The sequence below is a fragment of the Onthophagus taurus genome, chromosome 1 (genome assembly GCF_036711975.1).
Source record: "Onthophagus taurus isolate NC chromosome 1, IU_Otau_3.0, whole genome shotgun sequence".
Lineage (NCBI taxonomy): Eukaryota > Metazoa > Arthropoda > Insecta > Coleoptera > Scarabaeidae > Onthophagus > Onthophagus taurus.
Genome location: NC_091966.1, coordinates 34,820,096 through 34,846,324, shown reverse-complemented (window position 1 = coordinate 34,846,324; position 26,229 = coordinate 34,820,096). Strand labels below are relative to the sequence as shown.

General features: G+C 29.8%; 4 protein-coding genes across 7 annotated transcripts; 2 read left to right on the top strand and 2 right to left on the bottom strand.

The window, feature by feature from the left end:
- The first annotated feature begins 321 nt into the window (after positions 1–321).
- Positions 322–2,304, top strand: LOC111425696 (uncharacterized). The gene is made up of 4 exons (XM_023059902.2): positions 322–660; positions 1,022–1,392; positions 1,723–2,007; positions 2,062–2,304. Exons 1-4 carry the CDS (start codon positions 465–467, stop codon positions 2,149–2,151), a joined length of 942 nt encoding a protein of 313 aa, XP_022915670.1. The 5' UTR covers positions 322–464; the 3' UTR covers positions 2,152–2,304.
- Positions 2,296–13,217, bottom strand: LOC111425694 (uncharacterized protein PF3D7_1120000). Of its 4 annotated transcripts, XM_023059898.2 has the most exons (8): positions 13,056–13,217; positions 12,916–13,003; positions 12,689–12,793; positions 12,437–12,591; positions 8,447–8,725; positions 7,982–8,241; positions 7,518–7,899; positions 2,296–7,449 (listed from the first exon to the last, which is right to left on the bottom strand). In XM_023059898.2, exons 1-8 carry the CDS (start codon positions 13,118–13,120, stop codon positions 7,230–7,232), a joined length of 1,554 nt encoding a protein of 517 aa, XP_022915666.2. In that variant the 5' UTR covers positions 13,121–13,217; the 3' UTR covers positions 2,296–7,229. The 4 variants fall into 4 exon arrangements, with proteins under 4 accessions (XP_022915666.2, XP_022915667.2, XP_022915668.2 ...); XM_023059899.2 differs by lacking the exon at positions 12,689–12,793; XM_023059900.2 differs by lacking the exon at positions 8,447–8,725 and having other exon boundaries at positions 13,056–13,216.
- A 234-nt stretch (positions 13,218–13,451) lies between these two features.
- Positions 13,452–14,776, top strand: LOC111425725 (ubiquitin carboxy-terminal hydrolase L5). The gene is made up of 3 exons (XM_023059946.2): positions 13,452–13,633; positions 13,733–13,796; positions 13,858–14,776. Exons 1-3 carry the CDS (start codon positions 13,558–13,560, stop codon positions 14,696–14,698), a joined length of 981 nt encoding a protein of 326 aa, XP_022915714.1. The 5' UTR covers positions 13,452–13,557; the 3' UTR covers positions 14,699–14,776.
- LOC111425724 (putative leucine-rich repeat-containing protein DDB_G0290503) lies at positions 14,728–26,072 on the bottom strand. Its single transcript, XM_023059945.2, has 5 exons — positions 25,967–26,072; positions 19,002–25,904; positions 15,297–15,491; positions 15,055–15,236; positions 14,728–14,999 (listed from the first exon to the last, which is right to left on the bottom strand). The coding sequence occupies exons 2-5, from the start codon at positions 25,902–25,904 to the stop codon at positions 14,846–14,848; spliced, it is 7,434 nt and encodes a 2,477-aa protein (XP_022915713.2). The 5' UTR covers positions 25,967–26,072; the 3' UTR covers positions 14,728–14,845.
- Between the last annotated feature and the right edge of the window lie 157 nt (positions 26,073–26,229).

Below are 26,229 nucleotides of genomic sequence, written 5' to 3'. Positions count from 1 at the left end.
TTTTTTTATTTAATTTATTGTTTTTGTAGGTGTTTATTAAAGATATCGTTTTAAAAAACACATTTTTAATTAAATATTGAAATGAATTTTTGAATTTGTACATTTTAATTTTAAGTTTGAACGCGTCATATATAATACTGAAAAAGAATAATTTTATTTGTATGCAAAAAATATTGTATGTAGTGTGGTTATAAAATAATGATTCAATTTTTAAATGTAATCTCTGTATCTTATTATGATTTAAATTGTGAATTAAAAATTGTTACGGAGTTGATTTGACCGTTTCGTTCAATTTCCGTTTGTCAATATCCCCCGGGTTCGCCATTTTATAACGAGCGTCCGGTAAGTTCAGTGACAAATAGAAATCCCCAGGAGCGTCTAACTAAAATCGGCAACCATTTGTAACCGTTTTCGACCTAGGTACTTTCGTTTTTTCGGTTGCTCGCGGTTGTTGGGCGCGTGAAATGGAAAGCGAACCGGAGGACCAGGGCCAAGATATCGGAAAAACGGAAATCAGCTTAGAGTATCGCGAATACGATACGAATTACGATTCAATCGAAGTCTCCTCAATCCAACAAGTTTCATCGCCCGGCGTCGCCAAATCTAAATATTACAAACAAACTTATCGAACTGCATGGGAACATATGCCTGATTTTAAAGGTAAAACGAGTTGTTTTTACTAAAACACCCCTTTTTTATTTGATTGAGAAATGATTAGTTGGTAAAAACGCAATACTTAAAGAAGCGTTAAAAAGAAATGTTTTGTAATAATTAATTAACTTTTTGTTTAATCAATTTGATTTTAAATTGTTTAAAAGGAAGAAATTATCTTAATTAATCCTAGTTTGACGTAATTGTCAAAATATACAATATTTTGACAGTTATTACACCACTAGCGCCATCTATGGCAATTACTACAAAGTAAGCTTTTTGAAATAACCTCGTTCTTTTTGAAAATAATTTTATTATTGATACAATTTAAGCTTAATATAATAAAAGTATAAATAAATTGTTTATTTAGGTTGGTTAACTGGTGTTCAAGGAGAACCTACACGAGCTTTTTGTCTTTACTGCCAAAAAACGTTGCACGCTCATAGATTAAGCCTTTTAAAGCATACCTGTACTATAAGACATCAAAAAGCGGCTCAATTACATAATACAAGGAAAGTTAAAGCGGCTTCTTCGCCCCAAATGGAACAACAAGTTGCGTTTATTGACGGAAATGCATCGACGATTCAAGAAGATTTAGAAGGTGTTGAATATACGACTGTTGAAGTTGAGGAACAAGATAACGATGGTGATCAAGATAACGAAGCTGATCAAGATAATGAAGAAATGGATGATGACGAAGAAAGTGGGGAAGCTGAAAATTTACCAGTTCATTTTCAAAAGGTAAATGTTTTAGCTTGGTAACAAAAATGTTTTTAAAAAAATGTTTTATCTCTTCTTTTTTATCATTTTTTGACAAACTTTCCACTTAAAATATTATTTCTCTTTAAATCGCTCAGTTTGTCGAGCGAGTTTTGTGAGTGTTGTTCTAGTTTTTGAGGTTAGATAACCTTTTAATCTCTTATCCTTAATTATCTTTTAAATATAGCCATACAAGTGATTGTTATGAGTCTATCTGAAAGAATTAGTGTTGTAAATAATCATCTTTCAAGGGCGAATGTAAAATAACAAAAATTAAAATTAATTTTTAAAAATTGATTTTGATTTTTACAGCAAATTCGATCACAATTATTACCAATGAACTCTACAAAACCTCCAATTTCAACTCACGTTCTTGATACTTCTAAAGGCCAAGCTGTTTCTGGGCTTCAAGTGAGCCTCTATAAATTAATCGATGGTAGATGGACATATATTAATGAGGGAATTACAAATATTGATGGTCGTTTTGGGAATTTTTTGGATCGGGATGATTTCTCACCAGGAAGATATAAGTTACATTACGATGTTGATCGATATTTTGAAGTTAAAAAACAAACGTCTTTATATCCATTCATAGAAGTAAGTTAGAAAAATTAAAAATTTATTAATAATAATTTTTAATTTGATTTTTAGATTGTTTTTGATTGCATCAATCATACTGACCATTATCATGTGCCTCTTTTATTGAGTCCATATGGATACACAACCTACAGAGGTACATAAAAAGATTCTTTTTTTATCTAATTTTTTTTTTTAATCATTGAATTGTTTATTAAGGAGTTGTTAATTTTTTCTTATTAGACTACGTATTTTCTATGGCGAATAATAAACTGTAATTTTTCTTTCTGTATGAATAAAAGTACTGGATATAATTCATTTTGATGTTTTATTTTTTTCCACAAATTAAATTCACAATTACAACACTCAACAAAAAAACGAACACACTACTTGTATCATATTATGCATCATTTTTGATTACATTTAATTTAAAATTCTCTGTTTAAGGTAACATAGATGAGTTGAAGATGTATTTAAATTTTTTTAATAATGAAATTGATGATTGAATTTACTCCATTTTGATTTTTATTTAAATTTTACATGAAAATATCTATTTTTTGGGAATTTTCGTTTTTTAATATCCGGGCGGACAATTTTTCAACACAGCCTAACGCTTAGGATTTACAGATTTATTATTTTAGCTCCAACTCTTCCTTAAAAAATTAATAATATAGTTATTAAATTAATGTTCTTGGTTTAAACACTTTCTAATGAGAAGAAAGTGTTTTAAAAACGCAAAGAAAAGTTGGAGCTAACCATTTGAAAAATTTTTAGCAAAATATTACGTTAAAACCGCTTCTTTACAATATTAAGTTAAGCCTTAAAGCTTTAAAAGAATTAAAACATTTTTTTCTTGTTAAAAATATTTAAATATTCGAGCAGACAGGTACAAATACAGTTGATATGGATTATAATTCAGCTAATTCGTAGTTAATATAATTTCGTTATCTCAATAAAGAAGAAACTAAAAGTTAATATTAGCATCTCCCAGTAGTTTGTAAACAAGCGAATTGAGATATAGAGAGACTAATATAAATTATACATTTTCTATTTCTAGGCTGCTCTATGTATATGTACACAATACATGATACAGATACACAATACAGATAAAACCGAAAATAAAATATCAAAACAACTTTTCAGTTGATGGTTGGTTCATGAAGGTTAGCTCCAAAATTATGCTTAATATCAACATGAATTGCTGCCCCATGCTTGTTTTATTTGTTAATTAACTAATTTGCTTTGTACAGGGTGGGCCAAATTGGACACTTTTAAAGTTATAGCCAAAAAAATCAAATTTTAGCGATTTCAAAAAATGCTCATATTTCGTTTATTTTTGAAATTATAGAAGTGGGGTTAATACATTCCTAAGACACTTTTTTGAGTAGAATATACTGCCGTTGAAAAATTTTAAACATAGCTGATAATTTTTGAGATATAATATAAAGTTCTATTTTTTTAAATACAAACTATAGTTGATTATAATATTACAGAAAAGAGCATATTTTTCCATCAAATTTTACCTAAAAAGTTGCTTTGGAAATGTTTTCACAAAAAGGAAGATTTATCAATAAGAAAAAAGTTATGACGACTTTTCTAAAATACACTTTTTTGAAAAACATCCTGTATCTCTGAAACCGTAAGAGATATAGATATGCGGTTTTCGCCATTAAGTTTCTTATAAAAATCGAGCCTCAGACACTGATGTCATTTTTCCTGTATCTCTTATAGAAATAAGAGTTTCCCTTTAAAAGTGCCCAATTTGGCCCACCCATGTACAATCATAAGAGAACTTTCCATTGAAAAAGTGCTTTGAAGTAGTTATATCACCGAAAATTTGTAGAGTTTCGCAACCTTGGGGTGGGAATCATATTTCTTAAACATAGTACATCTACCCAGACAATGTCTCCAGATAATTGAAAGAAGGAATTCCGAAAATTGGCATTTACAAGCAATTATGGTGACAGAATAGAATTAAATTTTCAAAGTCCACAACATAGTAAATAATATATCAGAAGATATCAGGTGCAAATGTTAGAGTAAGTTATATTTTCATAATTTTATATAAATTTTTCTACTAAAATTAATTATTTGCAGCGTTATCGATCATATTTCTCTTCTTCTCATATCTGGTGGGCAACAAAAAAAATGATTTGACTATGAGTGCAAGCTACCTCGTACGTACTGGTTCAACCACTGAGCTTACTAACAGCAAAGTTTGTACTCTCAATTCAATCCTTCAAAATCACCCAATTCAAAATAAAACGCGCCACATTTCTTGGCTACTATGTACTTCAAACAAATCTCGTGAAAAGATTTGTAAGCTGTTCCTTCCACAGAATTTTCGTTAAATTAAGATTAAAATCGCTTGGCGTGTCTTCCAATTAAAGTCCCCGATAACTTCACATAAAACTGGAGAATTTTTTTCGAACGTTGTGAAAAAGGATTCAGAAAGAAGACGTATATGACGCATGATGAGAAGAAATAAAGCACCGCGAAACTAATGTTGAAGCCTAGCAAAAGGGAACCACGTTAAACAAAATATCACAAAAGAAGGCGGTTGTAGGGCAAAAATTTAACCCAATGAAGGCTTTGGTGTCCAAAGCGATAGAGAGCAATGCTGACGTTGACGTTTTGCATAAAATACGTAGTGGTACAAAATCAGAATGCATTGAAATAGTTGAATTAGTTTGCTAAGGCAGAACGCAAAAGATAAGATCGCTTTTGACAATAAAATCTGACAAGTTGATAATAGTATTAATATTACATTTATTACATCTTGATTGTCTTACTGTCTCCGACGAAGTTGAGCCCACCTATGAGAACATATAAAGACACTAAAAAAATGAAACCCGTACAGAACTCAACGTTATCCAAGCGAACTTACACCGCAGCAGCCAACAATATACATATTGAGAAGAGCCTGAATGGTTAGCAGATACCCTTGGCACTGTTGTGATCTGAGTTCTTAACTATTACTTCTACAATATAAAAATCAGAGAATATGAGGCGACAGAAAATCACATCTGGGTTTAAATAGAACACATCGCGTTTGTTTATTGCGTTGTATGGTGAAAATCATTTTATGTTGAAGTTAAGCATTAGAAGAATCTGAAGTAATGTCCAAAAAAGTAATGGGCGGTTTGGATGCGGAGGAGGCATCTGAACGCGGTCGGATATACCACATATGAGTTTAAGGTTAGGAGATCACTACAGATTTCTCATGTTCTCTATAGAAAATCAGTTGTGAAAAGTAGTACAAGTACATGGTAAATAAGCCATATAAAAAGGGTAAAATATCCTATAAAAGGAGGACTAACGAAACCCCACAAACTTTAAAAATAACCAAATAACCTGGATAGGGTTTATTATTATAAACGTATTTGTGACATCGCCGTCGAACTGAATATCTCAATGAACTCTATTTGAAGAGAGAAAAATTAGGCGATATCATAATAAGGAAAATTTGTTAAATTAGAATCTATTAAGAAAAGTATGTAGTTTAATTTTAACAGAAAGAGCGATTTGTTTTTTGGACCTTTCCATTTCATCTTAAGTTATTGAATTAAACACGTACTTTTTTGCAAATATTTAGCAACAATCCTTTTTCAAAACATCGGAATTTTTGCTAAAAATTACCATTGTCACGATATGTATTATATTATAGGACATGAAACATGTAGAGTGATTCGGAACGATTTTGAAAAAGTACATAAGAATGTACACAAGATTAAAGCCATTTGAGATAGCTCCAGCACCTAATATTCCAAATGAAAAATATTCTTCAAAGATTGAAGGGAGTAGACATTCTAGCAGATGATATAATTATTTTCGGATGCAATAAAGACGGAAGTGAAGTATCACATTAAAAATTTAGAAAAGCTATTGTTATGATTGTGTAAGATAAACTAAAAAAAGTTAATCTTTTATGAAATACGCTATTAATTAGAATCTAAAAATAAAAATCAAATATAAAACTAAAAATCAAATAAAATCTTCCAACAACTCCATAAAAATAATGGAGGACAACGAACATTGATCTAAGGATGTCCTAGAGTTTATGCAATGACGAGGATGCTATGTCGAAAAGTTGATAAAATCAAATTCAAGATGTGTCTCAAGGTGGCAAAGCGAGGAATGCAGCCACAAGGATATAAAGGAAATAAATTTAATTAACAAGGATATAAAGTTTACCTATACCATGCGACTCTGGAACTTTTAAGTAGTATTAAGAGATGTGTATAGATCGACTGTGCGGGGAAAGGTTACTTATTAACATCCGGTTGTTTCTGTCGGAAACGGGCGCAGACTAATATGAACCAGCTCTGCGAAAAGGCAGTCTCTATCATGGTCAGCTCCAGATAATAAAAAAGAAAATTTGGTAGTTTTTGTCTTAAAAGAAGCAAGTTGCATCGGATTTTCAGTACTCAGCTACTCCCGAACGGTGATAGTTGCGGCTTTGATAAAGCTTGACCAAGAATATTTGACAAAAAATCCTGTCAAAAGCTGTTAACGATAGCTTGTGTATTAGAAAAGGAAATCCACAGCTGAAATAAGTAATGGAGATATAATAGAATATGTATAAAAGAATCGAATATCTCCCTAAAGTAACATTTTATAATCAGACAGAACTTTACTTTAATACTTCAGTCTGCAGTACTAAAAAAAAGTCATTTAAAGCGATTGTATGTTACTGCTAAGTAGAGATTTTGTAGATAGAAAAGCTGATTTTTACGTCTAATGAACGGTCTCGCTGAGACACCTATATACTGGATTAATTATTTGTGAAATCAATTGTAAGTAGCAAAATTCGTTTACAATTTGATCTGTAAGCCTACTCAAAGTTTTTATACCTAGCTGTCTCAAAGCGACGAATTTTTTGTTATTAGAAAATGAGAATAAATCGATGTGGCAGACAAAATTGGACAATAAATGAGTAGAAAGCATAATTGGAGTAACTGTAACATGATATCTCCAACCATAAACTCAAAAATTATAAAAAAACAATAAAAAAATTAACATATAAAAATAAAATAAGATAAAAATATAAAATATATAAAACGAAAAACATACTATCTTAAAATCCAATAGATAATTATATCTTTTGTGAATAAAAAAATCTGTTAAGTTTAAATTCATAATATAACCAGTAAAGTTTAAAATTACTAAAAAAATAAAACCCGTGTTGTTAATTAAAAAAAATTAAACCTAATCATATTTTACAACAAAGAACACAACATTAGCTATTTTCCACGAGATTCTCCAATAACAATATTCCGAAATTGTTTAAACATACTCCCTTTCGCCAAACCGACTTTAGCTCCTTTTCTCAAATCGGGATTGGGTCCAAACGATTTATAGTCACGATTCGATAAATTATTTTTATTTGGTCCTTTTGCTAAACCTTTTTTTGGTCCACACCGAAGATTCTCATTCGGCCCATCCCATGGAGCATAATCTAATCTAAAACAAGATTTATTTATTTTAGAATATTAAAATAAAGAAAGTTATAAATATTATTATAAACTAACAGTAATAATTCATCCTTTGGTCCCTTAGCATAATTTGGATTTGCACCTAAAGCCATTTTATTACAATTTTCTTCAACAAAAATTCTCGGAATATTTTTATCTTTAGAGGGCACTTCCGATTTTTCCGCTATCAACGATTTAAATGAATGCCGACTTTGTGATATTGGAATATTAATTTGTGGTTGTAGCGAAGATGGTTCCTCTTCTAAAGAATCTACGGTATCTTTGATTTCAGTGTTTTCCTCTTTATTATCAGCATCTTCTTGCACCATTATTTGCAAAATTTGGCAGGCTTTAGTTTCGTCATATTCGACACTTTCTAATGCTATTGTTATTACTTGTTCTGTTATATCTTTGTATTGTTCTTGAAGACTTATTTTAACTGAAAAAAGAAAGTTAAGTAGGGTATGTCAAAATAGCGCCATCTTTTAGACGGGGAAATAAATTATTATATTTATATTTACTTCGATCTTTTTCTTCTGGTGTTTTTATTTTAGGTATCAAAAGAATTTCAATTGTTTCAACGGCTTCGTTTTGTCTTGCTTTTTCTTCCTCTTCCCGTTTTGCTTCAGCTTCTTGTTGTTGTAATAATTTAACTGGATCTCTTCGTTCATAACCCATCCCTTTTAAAGTATCCGATGCTTTTTGAATGTTATTTTCGTTACTTGTTAAAACATCCAATATAACAGTTTCTTCGGCTTTTGGAAAAATTGATTTCATGTACCTTTAAATAAAAATATAATAACAAGATTATAATTAAGCTGCTTAAAATAAATCAAAAACCATTTAATTTTACCACAACAACAAATAAAATATAAAATAACTACAAAAATTTAATGTTCTAGCATGCTCCAACAAGATTCCAAGTAGGGGATGGTTGAAACAAAAGATTCTGGGGCTATAACAAAATTATTTTAAGCGAAAAGAACCTTAGTTTTAGCTTCGGTGAAGAATGTGGTCGATTTCGAGGATGATCGTTTACTCTGGGACTCTCTAACGTAGCCCCAAATGAGCCAAACCTAGTGATGGGACTACCACCTCGCGATGAATAACTGCGAACTCCCAAAGGTGGCGTCATCTGTAAAGAAGGATGAATTCCCGGAAAAATACTCCGAGCCGGTGGCGGAGTCGCGAAAGGCCCGGGGGTTGCAATCGGATGCTTTTCAACCTGCAAAGCACTTATTACCACTGCTTCACGATTGTGATACCTAAAAGAAAGTTTTTAGTGTAAAGTTATATTTACAGTGAGATTTTAATAAAAAAAAAAATTGTTGCGGGAATCCATGTTGCAAGTTTACGATATAATAATATAAAAATTATATGAAACAAATGTAATTTAAAAAACTTTTTACTTGCTTATTAAATATTTATTGGTACCGGTTTCGAAAATTAATTCATCATCAGCCAAAATCTATTTAAGTGGAAACATAATTATCTAATTAAAATTTACTTAAATTTATTTATTAATTTTATAATTTACCGTTATACAGAGGGTGTGTCAAATGTCTGGAATATAGCCAATAACTTCACCATTTATGGTTTTAAAGGAAAATGTTTCAAATACAAGATCCTTTATTAATCGTGGTGCATCTTTTGGCAAGATTTGCTTGTTTGTATTGTTTTTTGTTTCGTTGCTATGACAACCAACATAATTATTTTAAATGGGATGCATATGTTTTCTTTGCATACTTTGATAGAGGATAAATCCCTCTATGGGATGAACATATCAAACCATGGTTGTATAAGAAAAAAATTGAGAAGAAATGCGTTTTCTGAAAATATTAAATCAGCAAATTACAATCAAAGTAGGCGCCGAAATATCGCCGTTGACAGCTTTATATGTCAAAAATTGACAGTTTGAACAATTATGAATAATTAATGACGTATGAGGCCCTTGATACACTCATTAATACCCTTAATTCAAGGGTATTAATTGGTAGCAAATTGAACTCAATTGAGGCATTTCAAAGGGTTGATTAAGGGTAATGGTACCCTAAATTTTGACAGATTTTTTTAACTTTTCGGCGGATTTAATACATTACTACTTCACTTCATGTGGAATTTCATTCTAAAACTTTTCTTACTCTTATTATTTTTTAACAAACTTTGTCGTTTTCATAAAAAACTTAAATAACTAAAGACACGTATTTCGTAATGTTATTTAAAATAAGCGAAAATTTAGTAGTCGGCTATGAAATTGTACGTCAAACTTGACAAATAGGTTATAAAGTTATTTGAGGACAAGGTTTTAACAACATTTTTTATGCACCTTTTCTTTTTGAATAACGAAAGCTCAAACGTCAGTGTGACATATCTATTTAAAAACATGATAAAACAAATCTCTCTGTTAATTTTGCCAACTTTACAACAATTGCACAGGTGTTATAGAAAAAAAATGAACTATACAGGGTCTCAGCGAGACCGGTCATTAGACGTTTCTCAGGTTCTGACCAAAATAAAAATTTGAAAATTCAGACTTAAGTATTATCAATTGCGTTCTCTTCGACTAAAATATTTGCAGATTTCTAGCACTTCCGGTTATACCGGAAGTCGCCACCTACTTTATTTTTTTAAATAGAACAACCTGTATATTTTTACATATTTGGATTTATCTGTTCTCAAGGTTTATAAATAACTTTCCTTTTTGCAATTTAATTCAGCCGTTCTCCAGTTATTCGAATTTTAAAAAACCTGCATTCCGTGCACGTTTTGATAAATTCCCCAATATGAGAGAAACTACAATAAATAAGTATAGGAATGTTTATAGACAATTTGTAGAGAATTAAATTCCCTTTCTGGTAGGTTAAAAAAATATGGGGCGTTCCATTTAAAATTTTCTCGCCATTGAAAACGGTAATTTAATTTTTGACCACCTGTGTAAGATACTCTGATACCACAAATGACAATCTATTTGACAGCATCTGAAGAGTAATGGTGCCAATTTAGAACTTTTTTGAATGAACGTTAGCTAAGATATGGGGTTTTAAAGAAACTTGAAATTTTCCAAAAAAAGCTTAAAACCAAAATAACTCGAAAATGAAAAACGCGAAATAACTTTTATCAAAGTCAACATTTTTTTTACGGACCGGAAGTGGCAGCTATCTTACACTGACAGCTATCAACAACCCATGCTAGCGAAATTTTATACCTCTACGAGTAGTGAAACCTGAAAAAGTGCTAACGAACTAGTTACATGAGACACCTGTATAGAAAAACCTTAGGAAACAATATTTACAAACCTATTTCGTTTAAATGATACATCTCAACAATCGTAAAAGATTTTTTCAAAACTTGATGTAACAACATTAGCATTTAGCAATAAGAATTCAATACTTAATTTGTTATCTACCCAGCACTTAAACAATAAAAAAACTAAACTGCACAGAGTGCAACAGTACATACAGGTGTGTCAAATATAACCAATAACTTCGCCATTAAAATTTGTGGTTTTAAAGAAAAATGTTTCAAATAGAAGTTTCTTTATTAATCGGGGCGCATTTTTTGGCGATATTTGTTTGTTTGTATTGTTTTCTGTTTCGTTGCTATGGCAACCAACATTGTTATTTTTTAAATGGAATGCATATATTTTTTTGCATACTTTGATAGAGGATAAATCCCTCTATGCGATCAACATATCAAATTATATCGTTGTATAAGAAAAAATTGAGAAAAAATGGGTTTTCTGAAAATATTAAATCAGCAAATTACAATCAAAGTAGGCGCTAGTAGTACAATTTACCAAAATTTCAACAAAGTCTTTCAAAGTATAACTTTTTGTTCAAAACCCTTTCTCCTTCAACTTATAGTCCTCTAAAGTTAAGGGGGAAAATCTGCAACTTTCTATCTCTTGACAGAGTGCAACAATTAACAAATTGTTAGTTTGATCACAAAAAATAAAATAATGCTGAGATCAATTATTTAAGATAATTTAATTTCTTTGACTAATAATAACCAATCTCTAAATTAATTCACTTGAGCTTGTGTATTATTTTATTTTTTTGTGATCAAACTAACAATTTTAGGAAAAAATGTCAAGAGACAAAAAAGTTGCGTATTGTTGTGAAAGTTGCTTTACTGCTCCAGTTAGAATTTGTCTATTGAATCTTTTTGCTAATAATTCGTAAACGATGCGTCTAAACAAAAATTTTTAAGAGTGAAAATAATTTTAAAATGAAATGGCTTTTAGAATCAGTTGTAAAATTTAAGGCTTTATGACATAATAAAAAAGTTTTAAGGAAATAACCTTTGTGAACAACCTGTATAGCATTGATCCAAGGTTGCATATTTTCAAAAGTGGTCTTAAACGATTTTTCATGCTAAAATTGAACTGTTTACCAAATTTTATCTTTCTAAACCAACCCATATTGAAAATATTTAAGAATTTCTTAACTTTGAATGCCCATATCTTAACCATTTATGAGTTTAGATCAAAAATTTTTACATGAATCATCATTTTAACTTTTGTATTTGTGATTAAAATTATGCTATAACTTACAGGAACACCTGTATATTTATGTATGTAGTTTTGCAAAGTAATTCTTTTTATTTTCTTTTGATATTATGTAACTGGTTTACTCTGTCATTGTATTTTCATTGTAATTTTTCACTATTGTGTGATATCTCATTCGTTTATATATTTTAATTCGTTTGTGACTCTGCTTGTTTTAAATTGTTGTTAGTGATTCATGTGTATATTTTTAGATTAACTTTTTCATCTTTTACATAAAATTGACGTAAATTATATATTTATAACGGTAAATATTTTAATTAGATGAATTAATTGATGAATTAATTTTGGAAACTAGTACCAATAAATATTTAATAAGCAAGTAAGAAGTTTTTTAAATTATTTTTTTATATAATTAAAGAAAAACATGACCTAAAAAAGAAGATTTAATTGCTTTAATTAATTTACTAACTTTTTTAAAAGTAGCCGAATGTGAGTATCAGAAACTGTGGGAAACATTGAACTTATTTTTGCCACAGATTCATCAGTTTCTTGTGAAATGGTCAACGTTGATTCTTGCGTTTGTTGAGGTCGTAATGAAGTATTATTACGAGATGGTTTTACATCCTAAAATATTAATAAAACATTTATTTAAAATAAAAATTTTTTGATAACAACCAAGCCCCAATTAGAAAGCACATTTTGTTAAATAACACCTTTGTACCTTTAGGGGAATATATTTAGGGCTGTGACCAGATATTTGAAATGCTGGTTTAGGAGAAGGTTGGCTGGGATAAATGTAATTTCTTCTAGTGTCAGGGGTTCCATGCTATCAGGGTGCCAAATCCAAGCAGCATAAAGAGGAAACGAAAATATTTTAGAAATCATCAGCAAAAATGGTGAACGTTAACACACCAAGAAAACATTTAATATAATTTTTAACTTAAGTACCTGTAAAGGGATGTATTCACCATTTCCTCGATGTTTATTTCTTGGATCTTCCCAAGTAGTAGTTTTGGTATGGTGATTGATATAGTATCTAATAACAAAGATAATGTAATTAAATTAACAAAAATAAAAACTAAATTTACCTCTTTCCAGTTAATCTATCTACTTTTGTATCCCAACCGGGAGGTAAATTATTAAGTTCCGTCATTATTAGTTAATAATAATTAAGGAAATCTTTTAAAACAGCGTGTTTGTTGAGGTTTTTCCATAAACCCAGTCCATGTATTGATTTGTTTGAAAGCCACTTGACAAAATTAAAATTAACGCATGCGCACAAATTCTACAATAAATTATTTAATTATTCCAACATTTATTTCTAAATTTATTAATCATCGCTATTTATAAATTAAATCCAACAAAAACATTCTAAATTCTCAAATAAAATAATATCTAAAAACAATCTCTTTTTAACTTTAAACGTTTGCTTATAGCGTCATCTCATTCTAATGTTGCGATCAAAAAGTTATCCGTACCATTTCCACGTTTAAAAAAAGTTTTAGCTTGTCAATTTTGACAGTTGTCTTAAAAAAAATTGTTCAACTCAAAATAATTCGTAAAGTGAAAAGATAAGATTTAAAATAAATTATGACTGAATCAGCGGGTAATTGGTGTTTGATTGAAAGCGATCCAGGTGTTTTCACCGAATTAATAAAAGAATTCGGTAAGATTCCGATTACTTTAACATGTTTAGTCACCGTGCGGTAACATAACCTATAAACCATCAAAAATTATGCTTACAAATTTGTTTTCTTAATTTTAGGTGTTAAAGGAGTCCAGGTGGAAGAATTATGGAGTTTAGATGGTGAACAATTTGAAAATATCAAGTAATTTTCTTATAATAATCATTAATCTTCAAATTAACTAAAACAATAATTGTGATTTTAGGCCTATATTAGGTTTAATATTCTTGTTTAAATGGGCTAAGGACGACGAACCGAGTGGATCGATTGTTCAAGATAATAGATTACAGAAAATATTTTTTGCAAAACAAGTAATTGAAAATGCATGTGCCACCCAAGCCATTTTAAGTGTACTTTTAAATACAAATTATAAAGAAATGCAACTTGGCACAACTTTATCAGAATTAAAAGAATTTTGTCAAAGCTTTGATGCTACGATGAAAGGTTTAACTATAAGTAACAGCCCTGTAATTAGAACTGTCCACAATTCCTTTGCCAGGCAACAAATTTTTGAATTCGATCCCTTTGTAACTCCCAAAAATGAAGATGTTTTTCATTTTGTTAGTTACATTCCAATTGATGGTCGTTTATATGAATTAGATGGTCTTAAATCTGGTCCTATTGATTTAGGCAGTATAGCTGCTAACACGGAATGGACAGATGTTGTTAGACCGATTATTGAAAAACGTATTCAAAAATACAGTGAAGGTGAAATTCATTTTAATTTAATGGCGATCGTTGCGGATAGAAAAATGATTTATACAAAACAAATGGAAGACGTTCAAAGGCAAATCGAAGAAAGTGGAATGGAAACGGACGCTCAACAAGCGGATATAGCTAGGTTAAAATATTTAATTGAAGAAGAAGACAGTAAAATGCGCCGATATCAAATTGAAAATATCCGCAGAAAACATAATTATTTGCCCTTGATAATGGAACTATTAAAATTATTGGCTAAAGAGGGAAAGTTGATGTCCGTTTACGAAAAAGCCAAGGAACAATCGATCAAAAAACAAAAGCAAAAAGTCGCGAAAAGTTCTTCTTAGTTTTAAGGTTGGAGAATAAAACAAATGCGTTTGTACAATTTTTAAATGTTTGTAGTAATAAACAAACATTTTATTGTATTTTATTATTAGTTTATTTTCATAAACGGTTTATACCTATAAAGTAAAGATTAATTTTTGTTTTCAGTATCACATCATATCTACATTGTTTGAGGTTAATTCTTCATAACGTTTTAAAATCGACGCTTTTGGACGTCGAAGAATATATTCCAAAGCAGCCAATTTTGTTTTGTTCAATTTGTTAGCGCAATTTAAAACGACAGCGTCTTCTTCTTGTGTAAATCTTAAAAAAAACGCATCAATTAACTCAGCTCTTCATCAAAAAAATTAGTTATTACTTTCCCATTTTTCTTTTCGCCATCAAGTTTTTAAATCTTAAATATATTGAACATAATGGTCTTTGATCCAAACCTTTTCCAATAAATTGAAGGAATTTGACCTTTTGCGTTGGTGTAAGCAAACTACGTTTATTTGACGAAAGTTTTAAAAAGGGTGAAGGATTGTTTTCTAAGTTATGTACCTTAAATTAAAAAAAAGAAATTAATTATTAAAAGTTAATGAGGATAAAGAACCTTATTACTTCACAAAATCGACTGAAATTGGTGTAAATTAAAAAATCTTCTTTTGATGAATAATGATCTTTCAAGATTTCAATATTTTTTTCGTTCAATACATCTTGTTGGTGTTTTGTAATCAATCCTCTTGAAATTCTTGTTGTTACTTTATGAAGTTCGGGAACTTCAAAATCTATTTTTATTTGTAATCCTCTTATCGTCTGTAATACAAAAAAATAAATACATTTAAATTACGCTTTATCCTGCAATGTAAGTGTTGAAATCATCTAACTACATTGTATGTTTACTATCAACATACTGTGAAGAGATAGTAGGCAAGTACCAAAGTGACTTTTGTAAAGGAAAATCAACTGTTGACCAAATCTTCCTTCTTAGGCAGGCCCTAGAAAATACCTACATATTTACAGATTTTAAAAGTGCCTATGGTAGTGTAGATAGAAGGTCACTATGTAACACAATGATAGAATTTAATATCCCAATATATTTAATAAAATTAGTAAAAGCAACGTTCTCACAAATTGTATGTAAAATGAAGGTCCAAAATAATTTATCAAGATCCTTTCAGACAGATGTAGGGCTACGCCAGGGGGACAGCATATCATGCCTACTATTTAACATCGCTCTGGAGAAGGTTGTAAGAGAATCGGGTTTAGCAAATATGATATAATATGATTAAATAGATATAATAGCTAGAACAAGAAGGAACCTCATAGAGGCCTTCAAAGCACTGGAAGGGGTAGCAGGGAGTCAAAGGCTACAAATAAATACGTCAAAAACAAAATATATGAAGGTTACTAATAAGTGGTCAGCTAACCCCACCTGAAGATCTAATTAGTGAACCATACACGTTCAAAGGAGTGAAGGAATGAATATACCTTGGAACACAGGTAAATGAAAATAACATAATGTCTGCAGAAATTAGGAGAAGACTAAATATGGCTAATAGAACTTACTTTGGACTAAGAAAACTACTAATGCCAGGCGTAGTAACCTACAAAACTAATGTACTAATATACAAAACGCTTATAAGACCACGTATGCGTCAGCAACATAGAGGTTGATAAAAAATGACGAAAACTTGTTGGGCTGCTTTGAAAGAAAGATACTCTGCCACATATACAGGGGTGTTCTGGAAAACGGAATATGGAGAAAGCGTTACAATTTTGAGTTGTACCGGCTCTATGAAGAACTGAATAATGTCAATTGTCAATATTGCCATCTAGAAAGGATGGATGACAGGGAACCCCCGAAGCAAATATTCCGCCAAACAGTTTTTAAAACCCGTAAGAGAGGCAGGACTAGAAGCATATATGTATAAGGGCCAGGTGGAAGAAAGTCTAAAAATGCTGGGAGTTGGAAATTGGAAGGCCAAGGCACGAGATAGAAGAGAGTAGAAGCTGATCTTAGAACAGGCCAAGAGCCACCAGGGGATAATGATAAAGTATGTTTCCCAAGTATTGCTGTTGAGGAATCCTATAAGATATATATGCTGCGATAACTGTATAAGTCGAAAGGCACCTTAACAAAAAGAATAGTACTAGAAAATAGAAGGGAACATTTCAGGCACAATAAATATGGATACACTACTAATTGGAAAAAAAATTTGGAAGAAAATCATAAGCACAAAGCCCCCGCAAAGATATGCACAGAACGGAGAGTGGTACAAATCGGCATAAATTTTGACAAGAAGCGAAGAAGAATCTTTGTTACTCGTCCCATTTTATGAGTTTCAAAAATTAACGAACTCATTCGGACTTCTGTACCAGGTGGAGATAAAATAATTTGTTAGATGTTCCCAAAATTAATCAGTCAACAACACACATATAATATGAGTATCTCTTTCACATTTTTTTTAAATATAGAACGTTGTTTTTGGGCAATATTTGCTTCTTATTAAAGCAACAGGTAAGAAACTAGCTTAGGATCTTAACAGAGTCTTCATTCAATGTGTAGTTGAGAAGGGTTTCTGTCTTTTTTGTTTATTGTTGTTAAGCACAACTGCTTTTTCCTAAACGTTACATCCTTGTCTAAAAGTTCTAATTGTTATATGTACAGTGCGTTTCAAAAGTAACGGATACACTCGGTAAAATTATTATAAACAATTTATGAAAAAATCGCTGAAACGGGTCTAAAGATTTAAATTTTTTGCATTACAAATTTTCGAGAAAAATTAATTTAAAGTTTCATTATTTCCCAATCGTTTGATATAAAAAATAGTAGTAGCCGTGCGTAACCATGGCAACCAATTGTTTTGATTTAAAATTTTCAAGTGTCAAAATTCGATTTGAAACAGTTTATTGTGCGTTAATGAGATTATTTTGAGTAGTATTGTGGAGTTTCTTGTGTTAATTGTTGTTATTCGTTGTTATTTGTTGCTATTCATCGTTATTCGTTGTTATTTGAACAATCGAAATTCTTATGATGATTGGTTTCGGAAATAGAGTCCGAACGTAATTAAGTCAAATTTTTTCACCCTCAACCAGAACAGAACTTCGTAAATTTTCTAGGGGTTAATGACGATCCAACCTTGAGCCATGGTACAGCAACAGTTTGAGTTATATTTTTTGCCCACGACACTTAATTACATGAGGAAAGGAGTGCATCAGTTTGAGGCATAGTTTTTTATAACCGAAAATTTTAGTACTTCAGTATTTGATTTAGCCTCAACCTTTCTACGTATGCTTTCCACAAATTCTGGTGGTGGTATTTTCGTCCATTCGGGTTGGAAATGACAAGTTCTTTTAGCGATTTTGGACGGTTGTTGCACACCTCGACCCGGCAATCCAATTCGTTTCAGAGGTCTTTGATGGGGCTCAGGTCAGTGATACGGGTAGGCGAGTTAATTTGAGTAACCCCGTTGTTATTGTACCAATCGATATTGAACCTCGCAACAGGACTGCTAGCGTTATTATCCTGAATGTAACATGGGTCCACTCTGTAAAACAGTCAGAATGTAGGAAGCACATTGTTATCTATAATTATGCAGTAGGCGTTGGCGTAGTAGCATTGGAGAAACACCACAACATCAGACCATAATCTCACCTCCGCCGTATTTTACTATTGCCGAATTTTGGAGGCAGAGTTCTCCAGGCTGACTCCAGGTCCTGTCATCCCAACGGTAGAGGCTGAACCTCGTTCCACTGATCTACTGTTTATTTCACAGTCTGGTGCATAGACCGCGCCAAATTGGGAATTGACGCTAATTAAGAGAATGAAGCATATATCGTATTGTTGGCAACCGGAAACAATAGAGTATGTACAGCAAATAGGTATGAATTATGAAAGGTAAGGAACGTCCCAGAAGAGCAAACGGTGGTCGAACAAGAACAAATGAGATGCAGGACCGCCATCTTCAACTTATGGATACCAGAGACTGATTCTCAAGATCAATTATCAATCAATGGCTAAATAACAAAGGTCGTTCTGTAACTCTGCTAACGGTTTACCTCAAAACCAACAGCAACATTTATTGAGCAGCGATATGTGAATGAGACAGAACGCAACTTCATTTCATTTCTTCAGCAAGGTGTTCTATAAATTGTATGCAGAAGATGGAACTTGCTACATTCTCTGAAAGCTCTACAGTACGTTTATTGTTATTTTTTAATGTACAGTGTAGATTATAAAAAGAAATCGTTATAAGCCACATTATTTGGCTTATATTATACAAAAAAGATTTTAAGTTAATATTTTAAAGCAATATTACTTACATCATAACGTGATGATGAGGTATTCATATGAAACTGAGCTTCTGAAATAGCATCAATAAATTCATTGCTAACTTCATCCGGTTCTATATCACTATTATTACTTGACGATGATTCTTCGATGATTTTTCGACGATTCGTCTTTGTCGTATGAATCGTATCTAAACATTTCATTACTAAAGATGTTCGAATATCAAGTGAAGATTGTTTAGAAGAGCAACCATTAGAAGAATTAGAACTTAAATTAGATATATTAGAATTTAAATTTGAAATTCGTTTTTCTCCAAAATCTTGATCACTTGTATCACCATTTTCACTTGTTGAGTCATTTGAATCGGTATTTTTAATAATAAGATATTTCTTTTTATTATCCTTTTTGATTTTCTTTTGTGGTCCAGGGGTTAATTTTCTTTTTTCTGAACGACATTTACTTTCATTTGAACTAAAAGAATCTTTTTTAAATCTTTTGGAATCTCTCGAATTATTCAATTGCTTCTTTTTTCTTTTTCCAAATTTCCTTTCTAAAACTCGTTCAACTGCTTTTTCAATTAAACGAATCATTTTTTCATCAGCAACAGATTCATTTGAACTTGATTCATCAACAGAATCTTCGAAAATGTTTCTATTTGAAGGTAATTTTTTAGATTTTTTCTTAATAACAGTTTGTTTTGGGGATGATTTAAATTTTTTCGAAACATCCGATTCATAACTTTTTCTTTTAATCGTTTCATCTGATTCCAATTCATTGGTTTCGTTTACTTCAGAAATTTCTTCACCACAATTAACAAATAAAGATTCACCAAATTCATTTCCTATATATTCCGAAACGGTCGTTTCTGGAATAAGTAAACTAATACTTGTATTTGTAACAACATCTTCATTTATATCAGAATTATTAGCTTCTAATTGATTGGTAATCGCATCGTTTAAAATTTCAGCTTGTTTAGCAATTATTGCGTCTTCAATCATATTTTTTCGTTTATGCTTTGTTATACAAACTTCATTTTCTTGATCAAAAATTTCTTGGGAAGTTATCTCAGGAAATGAAATTGTTTCTTTTGATTTATTTGAATCGTTTTCTGGTTTACTTTCTCTATTAAGATCATCGGAGTTTTTTGAATTTGTTAAATAATTTAAGATAGAATTTTCTTTATCGTTTTTCTTACTTTTATCTCGTGGTGTCAAAAAATCTAAATTTATTTTAATTTTTTTAACGTCCTTTTTAGGAGATGATGGTTTTTTACGTTTTTTTAATACATTTTCATCATCAAGTGACTTATTTAATTCTTCTTTTTCTGATTTAATTAAAGAACTTTCATCATTTTCAACATTTATATTTTCTGATTTATCTAAAGATGTTTTAGATTTTAATCTTGGCGATTTTCTTGGAGATACATGAACATTATTTTTTTTGATGGCTTCAGTTTGTCCAATTAAATCTGGATTTATATTTTTAACGTTTGCAATATTTACAGATTCGCAACGAATTTCATCTTGTTGACTTAAATTTTCTTTCCCATCCTTTTCTACATCATCAGAAGATTTAAGTTTTTTAAGGCTCAATTTTTTTATAATGGTAGGTTGTTTTATTCTTGGGGATCTTCTGTTTGGAACAACTTTTCTTTCCAATTCATTCCCAATTTGTACATTTTCTTTACTTTGTAATTTCTTTTCTAATTCCACCACGTCTTCATTCTTTAAATCTTGATTTGATTCATGATCTTTATTATTTGGTTCTTGATTCATTGAAGAACTCGATGTAATTTTATCACTTTCTGATGTTAATTTAGGCGTTATTGGTGTCGAAATATCTTTCTTTTTAATACTTTTCTCTAAATCATCACAATTTCCAACGGATTTTGATGTCTCATCTTTCTCATAAGAAACTTTATCTTCCGGATTTTTAGGAGAAATCAGTTCATGTTGATTACTTAAAAATGTATCTAAATTATTTTCCTTTTCATCAATCTTTGCTGCTTTTATCCCTTTCTTTTTAACACCTCCCTTAATTCTTTTATCTTTTTTAGATTCATCAACACTCTCAATAACATCAATAATTTCTTGAGTAGAAATTTCATTACAACTTTTCTCTCCCTGATCTTTTGGAGAAATCAATTCGTCTTGACTACTTTTTGGTGTTGATGTCAAAAATGTATCTAAATTATTTTCCTTTTCATCAATCTTTGCTGCTTTTAACCCTTTCTTTTTAACACTTCCCTTAATTCTTTTATTTTTTTTAGATTCATCAGCACTCTCAATAACATCAATAATTTCTTGAGTAGAAATTTCATTACAACTTTTATCTCCCTCATCTTTTGGAGAAATTAATTCATCTTGATTACTTTTTGAGGTTGACATCAAAACATCTAAATTATTTCCCTTTTCATCAATTTTTGTTGCTTTTAACCCTTTCTTTTTACCACCTTCCTTTAAATTATCACAATTCTCAACAGATTTAGCCACCTCATCTATCTTACATCTCTTAATCCTTTTTTCTTTCTTAGATTTATCAACACTTTCGATAACATCAATAATTTCTTGAGTAGAAATTTCCTTCGAACCTTTTTCTCCTTGATTTTTTGATAAAATCAATTCATCTTGATTACTTTTTGTTGTAGACATCAAAACTGTATCTAAATCATTTTCCTTTTCATCATTTTTTGCTGCTTTTGCCCCTTTCTTTTTACCCCCTCCTTTTAAATCATCACAATTCTCATTGGATTTAGCCACCTCGCCCTTCTTAGATCTTTTATTTGTCTTATCTTTTTTAGATTCATCAACACTTTCAATAACATCAATAATTTCTTGAGTAGAAATTTCATTCGAACCCTTTTCTCCTTGATTTTTTGGTAAAATCAATTCATCTTGATTATTTTTTTGCGTTGCCATCAAATCTATATCTAAATTAGTTCCCTTTTCATCAATTCTTGTTGTTTTTACCTCTTTCTTTTTACCACCTCCTTTTAAATCATCACAATTCTCATTGAATTTAGCCACCTCGCCCTTCTTAGATGTCTTATTTGTTTTATCTTTTTTAGATTCATCAACACTTTCAATAACATCAATAATTTCTTGAGTAGAAATTTCATTTGAACCCTTTTTTCCTTGATTTTTTGATAAAATCAATTCATCTTGATTACTTTTTCGCGTTGCCATCAAATCTGTATCTAAATTAGTTCCCTTTTCATCAATTCTTGTTATTTTTACCCCTTTCTTTGTAACACCTCCACAATTTTCATCGGATTTTGTTACCTCGCACTTTTTAGACTTTTTATTTATTTTATCTTTTTTAGATTCATCATTTTCAATAATTTCTTTCGTCAAAATTTCATTCAAACCCTCTTTTTCTTGATTTTTTGATAAAATCAATTCATTTTGATTACTTTTTGGGGTTGATGTTAAAAATGTCTCAATGCTATTTCGCTTTTCATAAATTTTTGTTGCATTCTTTTTAACATCTCCCTTTAAATCATCATGATTCCCAATGGATTTTGATGTCTCACCTTTCATAAATCTTTGCATTAGTTTATTTTTTCTAGTTTCTTCAACGTTGTTAATAATGTCTAGAATTTCTTGAGTTAAAATTTCGTTTTGATGTTTTCTGGTTAATTTAGGTGTAGAGGTCAAAATTGTATCTAAATTATTTTCAATTTCTACGCTTTCTTGTGGTTTTAAAGTCTTAATTGATTCATTCTCATTAATTTTTTGAGAATCATAATCGTTTTTTGAGTTTTTAATTACTTCATCAATTGTTTCATCAATTCTTCTTTCAAAACTTTTATTTTTATTAATATTTTGATCATTTTCATTCGATTTAGACTTCCCATTACGTTTTTTGGAAATTTTCTTTGAACCTTTTGCATTTTCCAAATCAGCATTTGATTTCTTTTTAATATTTTCTTTTCCACATTTTATATCTTCACCACATTGTAATATTTCCTTATATACCTCAAATGCTTCAAAATCCTTATTATTAGATTTTTTTACAACATCATTAATAGTTTCTTCAACTCTTTCTTCAAAACTATTATTTTTAACATCTTTATCATTCAGCTTCGTCGTCTTATTAGAATTTCCTTCAACATTTTTCTTCAAAACATCAGAATCTACAACAATTTTTGATGTTTTCTTCGAATCAACTTTATTATTTATTTCAAAATCTTTATTATTAGATTTTTTGACAACAACATTAATAGTTTCTTCAACTCTTTTTTCAAAACTATTATTTTTAACATCATTATCATTCATCTTCGTCGTCTTATTAGAATTTCCTTCAACATTTTTCTTCAAAACATCAAAATCTCCAACAATTTTTGATGTTTTCTTCAAATCAACTTTATTATCTATTTCAAAATCTTTATTATTAGATTTTTTCACAACAACATTAATAGTTTCTTCAACTCTTTTTTCAAAACTATTATTTTTAACATCATTATCACTCATCTTCGCCGTCTTAGTAGAATTTCCTTCAACATTTTTCTTCAAAGCATCAGAATCTCCAACAATTTTTGATGTTTTCTTCGAATCAACTTTATTTATTTCAAAATCAACAAAATCTGTCTTCTTAGAGTTAGACATTTTATTTTTAAACTCTAAATTTGATTTCTTTTTAACATTTTCCATCAAATCATCTGAATCTTTAACAATTTGCGATGTTTTCTGGGTATCATTATCACTATTCATGTCAAAATCATAACTTGTATACTTTAAATCAGATTTTGCAGTCTTACAATAATCTTTTTTCAAAGATGTTTTTACCTCTAAATTTGAAATATTTTGTATTGACTTCCCTAAATCATTTTTATTTTTTTTTACAACCTCATCTTTAACTGTATCATTACCATTTTTATAATGATCATTATAAACGTCCATAACCATATCTAAAACATCTTGTGTATTCATTTCCTCTTCATTTTCATTCTTTTCATCATCACTAATTATTTTTGAAGGCTTAAATGATTCAATATTTTGAATCAATAACATTTCCCGCTTACTATCAACAACTTTTTTATCCCCACCTAACTTTTTATTTTCATTAAAATCGTTCTTTTTTAACTCAGAAATTTTTGATACATTTTTTGCTTTTGCAACACTTCGTGCATCGTCAATTTTTTTATACAAAGCTTTTCTTAACATTAATAATTCTTCATCAGAATCATAATCAGAAACGTTTTGTTGTTGTTGTTGTGGATAAACAACTTTTTCAGTATCAGATGAAGAAGAAGTCAATAAATATTTTTGTTTTTTATTACAAAGGCTTAGTATTTTAGGTGAAAATGATTTTTTTATTATTATTTCGTTATCAGATGAAGAATCAGTTTTATCATCAAATTTTATTGTTTCTTTATTACTATTTTTTGATTTTTCAACTTTTATATTATCAACATTAATCAATTCTGATGCTTTAACTACATCATTACATACCAAATTATCTTTTTGCTCTTGTTTTACTTTTTTGGGTAAAGGTTTTTTCTTTTTCTTACTCATTTTAGGTTCTTCTTCATCAGATGATTCCAAAACATTGCTAACAACTTTCTTTTTCGTTAAAACAACCTTTCTTTTTGCCATTTTACTCTCAAATTTATTAACTCCTCCTGAATCTTCCGAACTATCTGTTAAGATATCTTTTTTCCCAAGTTTTTTATTGTCATTATCTGAAAATGAATCAGTCATATCAGTTTGTTTGCTTTTATCAATTTGAACATCACTATTTTCTTCATACATATCCATAACAATATCAATTATTTCATTTGTTGTCATTAAATCATTCGAATTAATAAAACCAACACTATCGTTTGCTGCCATTTCTTCACGATGTTTGTGTTGTTTTTTAATTTCACGACGTTCGCTTATTGATAAACGTTTATTTTGTTTATTTATTTCATTTCTCATATTTTTTGTTGTTGTATTATCCCCACTACATGAATCAATTTCGCTTTTAATTGAACCAATTTCTGATGTGTTTAAATTATTAGAAGCTCTTTTCTTTTCTTCACTCGATTCATTTTCACTTTTAATCTGTAAATGATTATTTTCAACACCACTAACTTCTGTTACATCTAAATCATTTGAATTAAGTAATTTTATAGCTGATGGAGTAACATTTTGCGAAATAGTTATATTTTCAATGATTTGTGGAACTCTAAATTCATTCTTTATACTAAAACTTTCATGCAAAATAATCTTTTGATCACCACCTTTATTGATAGGATTATTATTGACAGTTATTTGAGTTTCTGAGACATCAATTTTTACATCACAACACATCTCATTATCTTTATTTAATACTTCTTGATGTTTTCTATCAATATTTTCTTTTTGAAGTTTCTCAACTCTATCAAAACTAATTTTTTTCATAAACTTTTCAGTACAATTTTCGATTTTTTGACTGCAATTAACAGTTGTACTTCCAATTTCGCTTATAACTGATAAAAAATCATGATCATCTTCTCGATTAATATTTTTTATTGATTGATTTTCAATATCAATCCCAAATTGATGTTTAACTTTGTCTATATAAGGTTCCTGAGCTAAATTATCATCAAAATCATCAAAATTTTCAACTTTTATAGGTGCAGGCATATTAATATTTGTTGAATGTGATGTTCTTGATGAATTCAATAATGAATTGTTTATCGACACATTATCCAAATTAAGTGAACTTATATTATGCAAAAATGAATCCAATAAATGACCTTTATCAGAACCACCAACGGGAACTTTTACATTGATGGTTAAGTTAAGAAAATCATCTTTTTGATTATTTGAGTTATTTAATTTGTTGGTTTTTGTATTCTCTGACTTTGCTTTGGGTGCTCCCATTAAACCCTTCTCAAAAGAAGAGTATGAAACCTTACTAACATTTTTAAGATTTTTGCTTTTAGAATGATGAGATTTTTTCAACATCTAAAAATGAAATAATTTTGCAATAATTACGTTAAATAAACTATTTAAATGAATTAACACACCTTTTTCTCTTTCCAGTTAACACGTTAACACTCATCAAAAGAAATAGCGTCAATGTTAATCATGTGTTTATGGCAGTTAAAGTTATAGGTTATGTTTGTTATGGCATGGTGTTCACAAGTTCTAATTTAATTATTAAAAAATCATCATTTCGCCACAAATATTAATAATACTTCACATAATACATTATTTTGATCATCATTAATAAACAAAGTAGTTTATTACTTTTTTAAAGGTTTATTCATTCCACACTTCCCAATTTTAG

What these genes read in the sequence shown, in the direction of transcription:
- LOC111425696 (XM_023059902.2), top strand. Translation starts at nt 465, where the DNA reads ATGGAAAGCGAACCGGAGGACCAGGGCCAAGATATCGGAAAAACGGAA. An exon ending in ACATATGCCTGATTTTAAAG is followed by an intron (nt 661 to 1,021) that starts GTAAAACGAGTT and finishes TTGTTTATTTAG; the next exon opens with GTTGGTTAACTGGTGTTCAA. An exon ending in TACCAGTTCATTTTCAAAAG is followed by an intron (nt 1,393 to 1,722) that starts GTAAATGTTTTA and finishes TGATTTTTACAG; the next exon opens with CAAATTCGATCACAATTATT.
- LOC111425694 (XM_023059898.2), bottom strand. Translation starts at nt 13,120, where the DNA reads ATGACGGAACTTAATAATTTACCTCCCGGTTGGGATACAAAAGTAGAT. An exon ending in CTAAATATATTCCCCTAAAG is followed by an intron (nt 12,592 to 12,688) that starts GTACAAAGGTGT and finishes TTAATATTTTAG; the next exon opens with GATGTAAAACCATCTCGTAA. An exon ending in TCACCGAAGCTAAAACTAAG is followed by an intron (nt 8,242 to 8,446) that starts GTTCTTTTCGCT and finishes TTTTATTTAAAG; the next exon opens with GTACATGAAATCAATTTTTC.
- LOC111425725 (XM_023059946.2), top strand. Translation starts at nt 13,558, where the DNA reads ATGACTGAATCAGCGGGTAATTGGTGTTTGATTGAAAGCGATCCAGGT. An exon ending in CGAATTAATAAAAGAATTCG is followed by an intron (nt 13,634 to 13,732) that starts GTAAGATTCCGA and finishes TCTTAATTTTAG; the next exon opens with GTGTTAAAGGAGTCCAGGTG. An exon ending in GAACAATTTGAAAATATCAA is followed by an intron (nt 13,797 to 13,857) that starts GTAATTTTCTTA and finishes TTGTGATTTTAG; the next exon opens with GCCTATATTAGGTTTAATAT.
- LOC111425724 (XM_023059945.2), bottom strand. Translation starts at nt 25,904, where the DNA reads ATGTTGAAAAAATCTCATCATTCTAAAAGCAAAAATCTTAAAAATGTT. An exon ending in ATTTCAGTCGATTTTGTGAA is followed by an intron (nt 15,237 to 15,296) that starts GTAATAAGGTTC and finishes TTTTAATTTAAG; the next exon opens with GTACATAACTTAGAAAACAA. An exon ending in GCGAAAAGAAAAATGGGAAA is followed by an intron (nt 15,000 to 15,054) that starts GTAATAACTAAT and finishes GTTTTTTTTAAG; the next exon opens with ATTTACACAAGAAGAAGACG.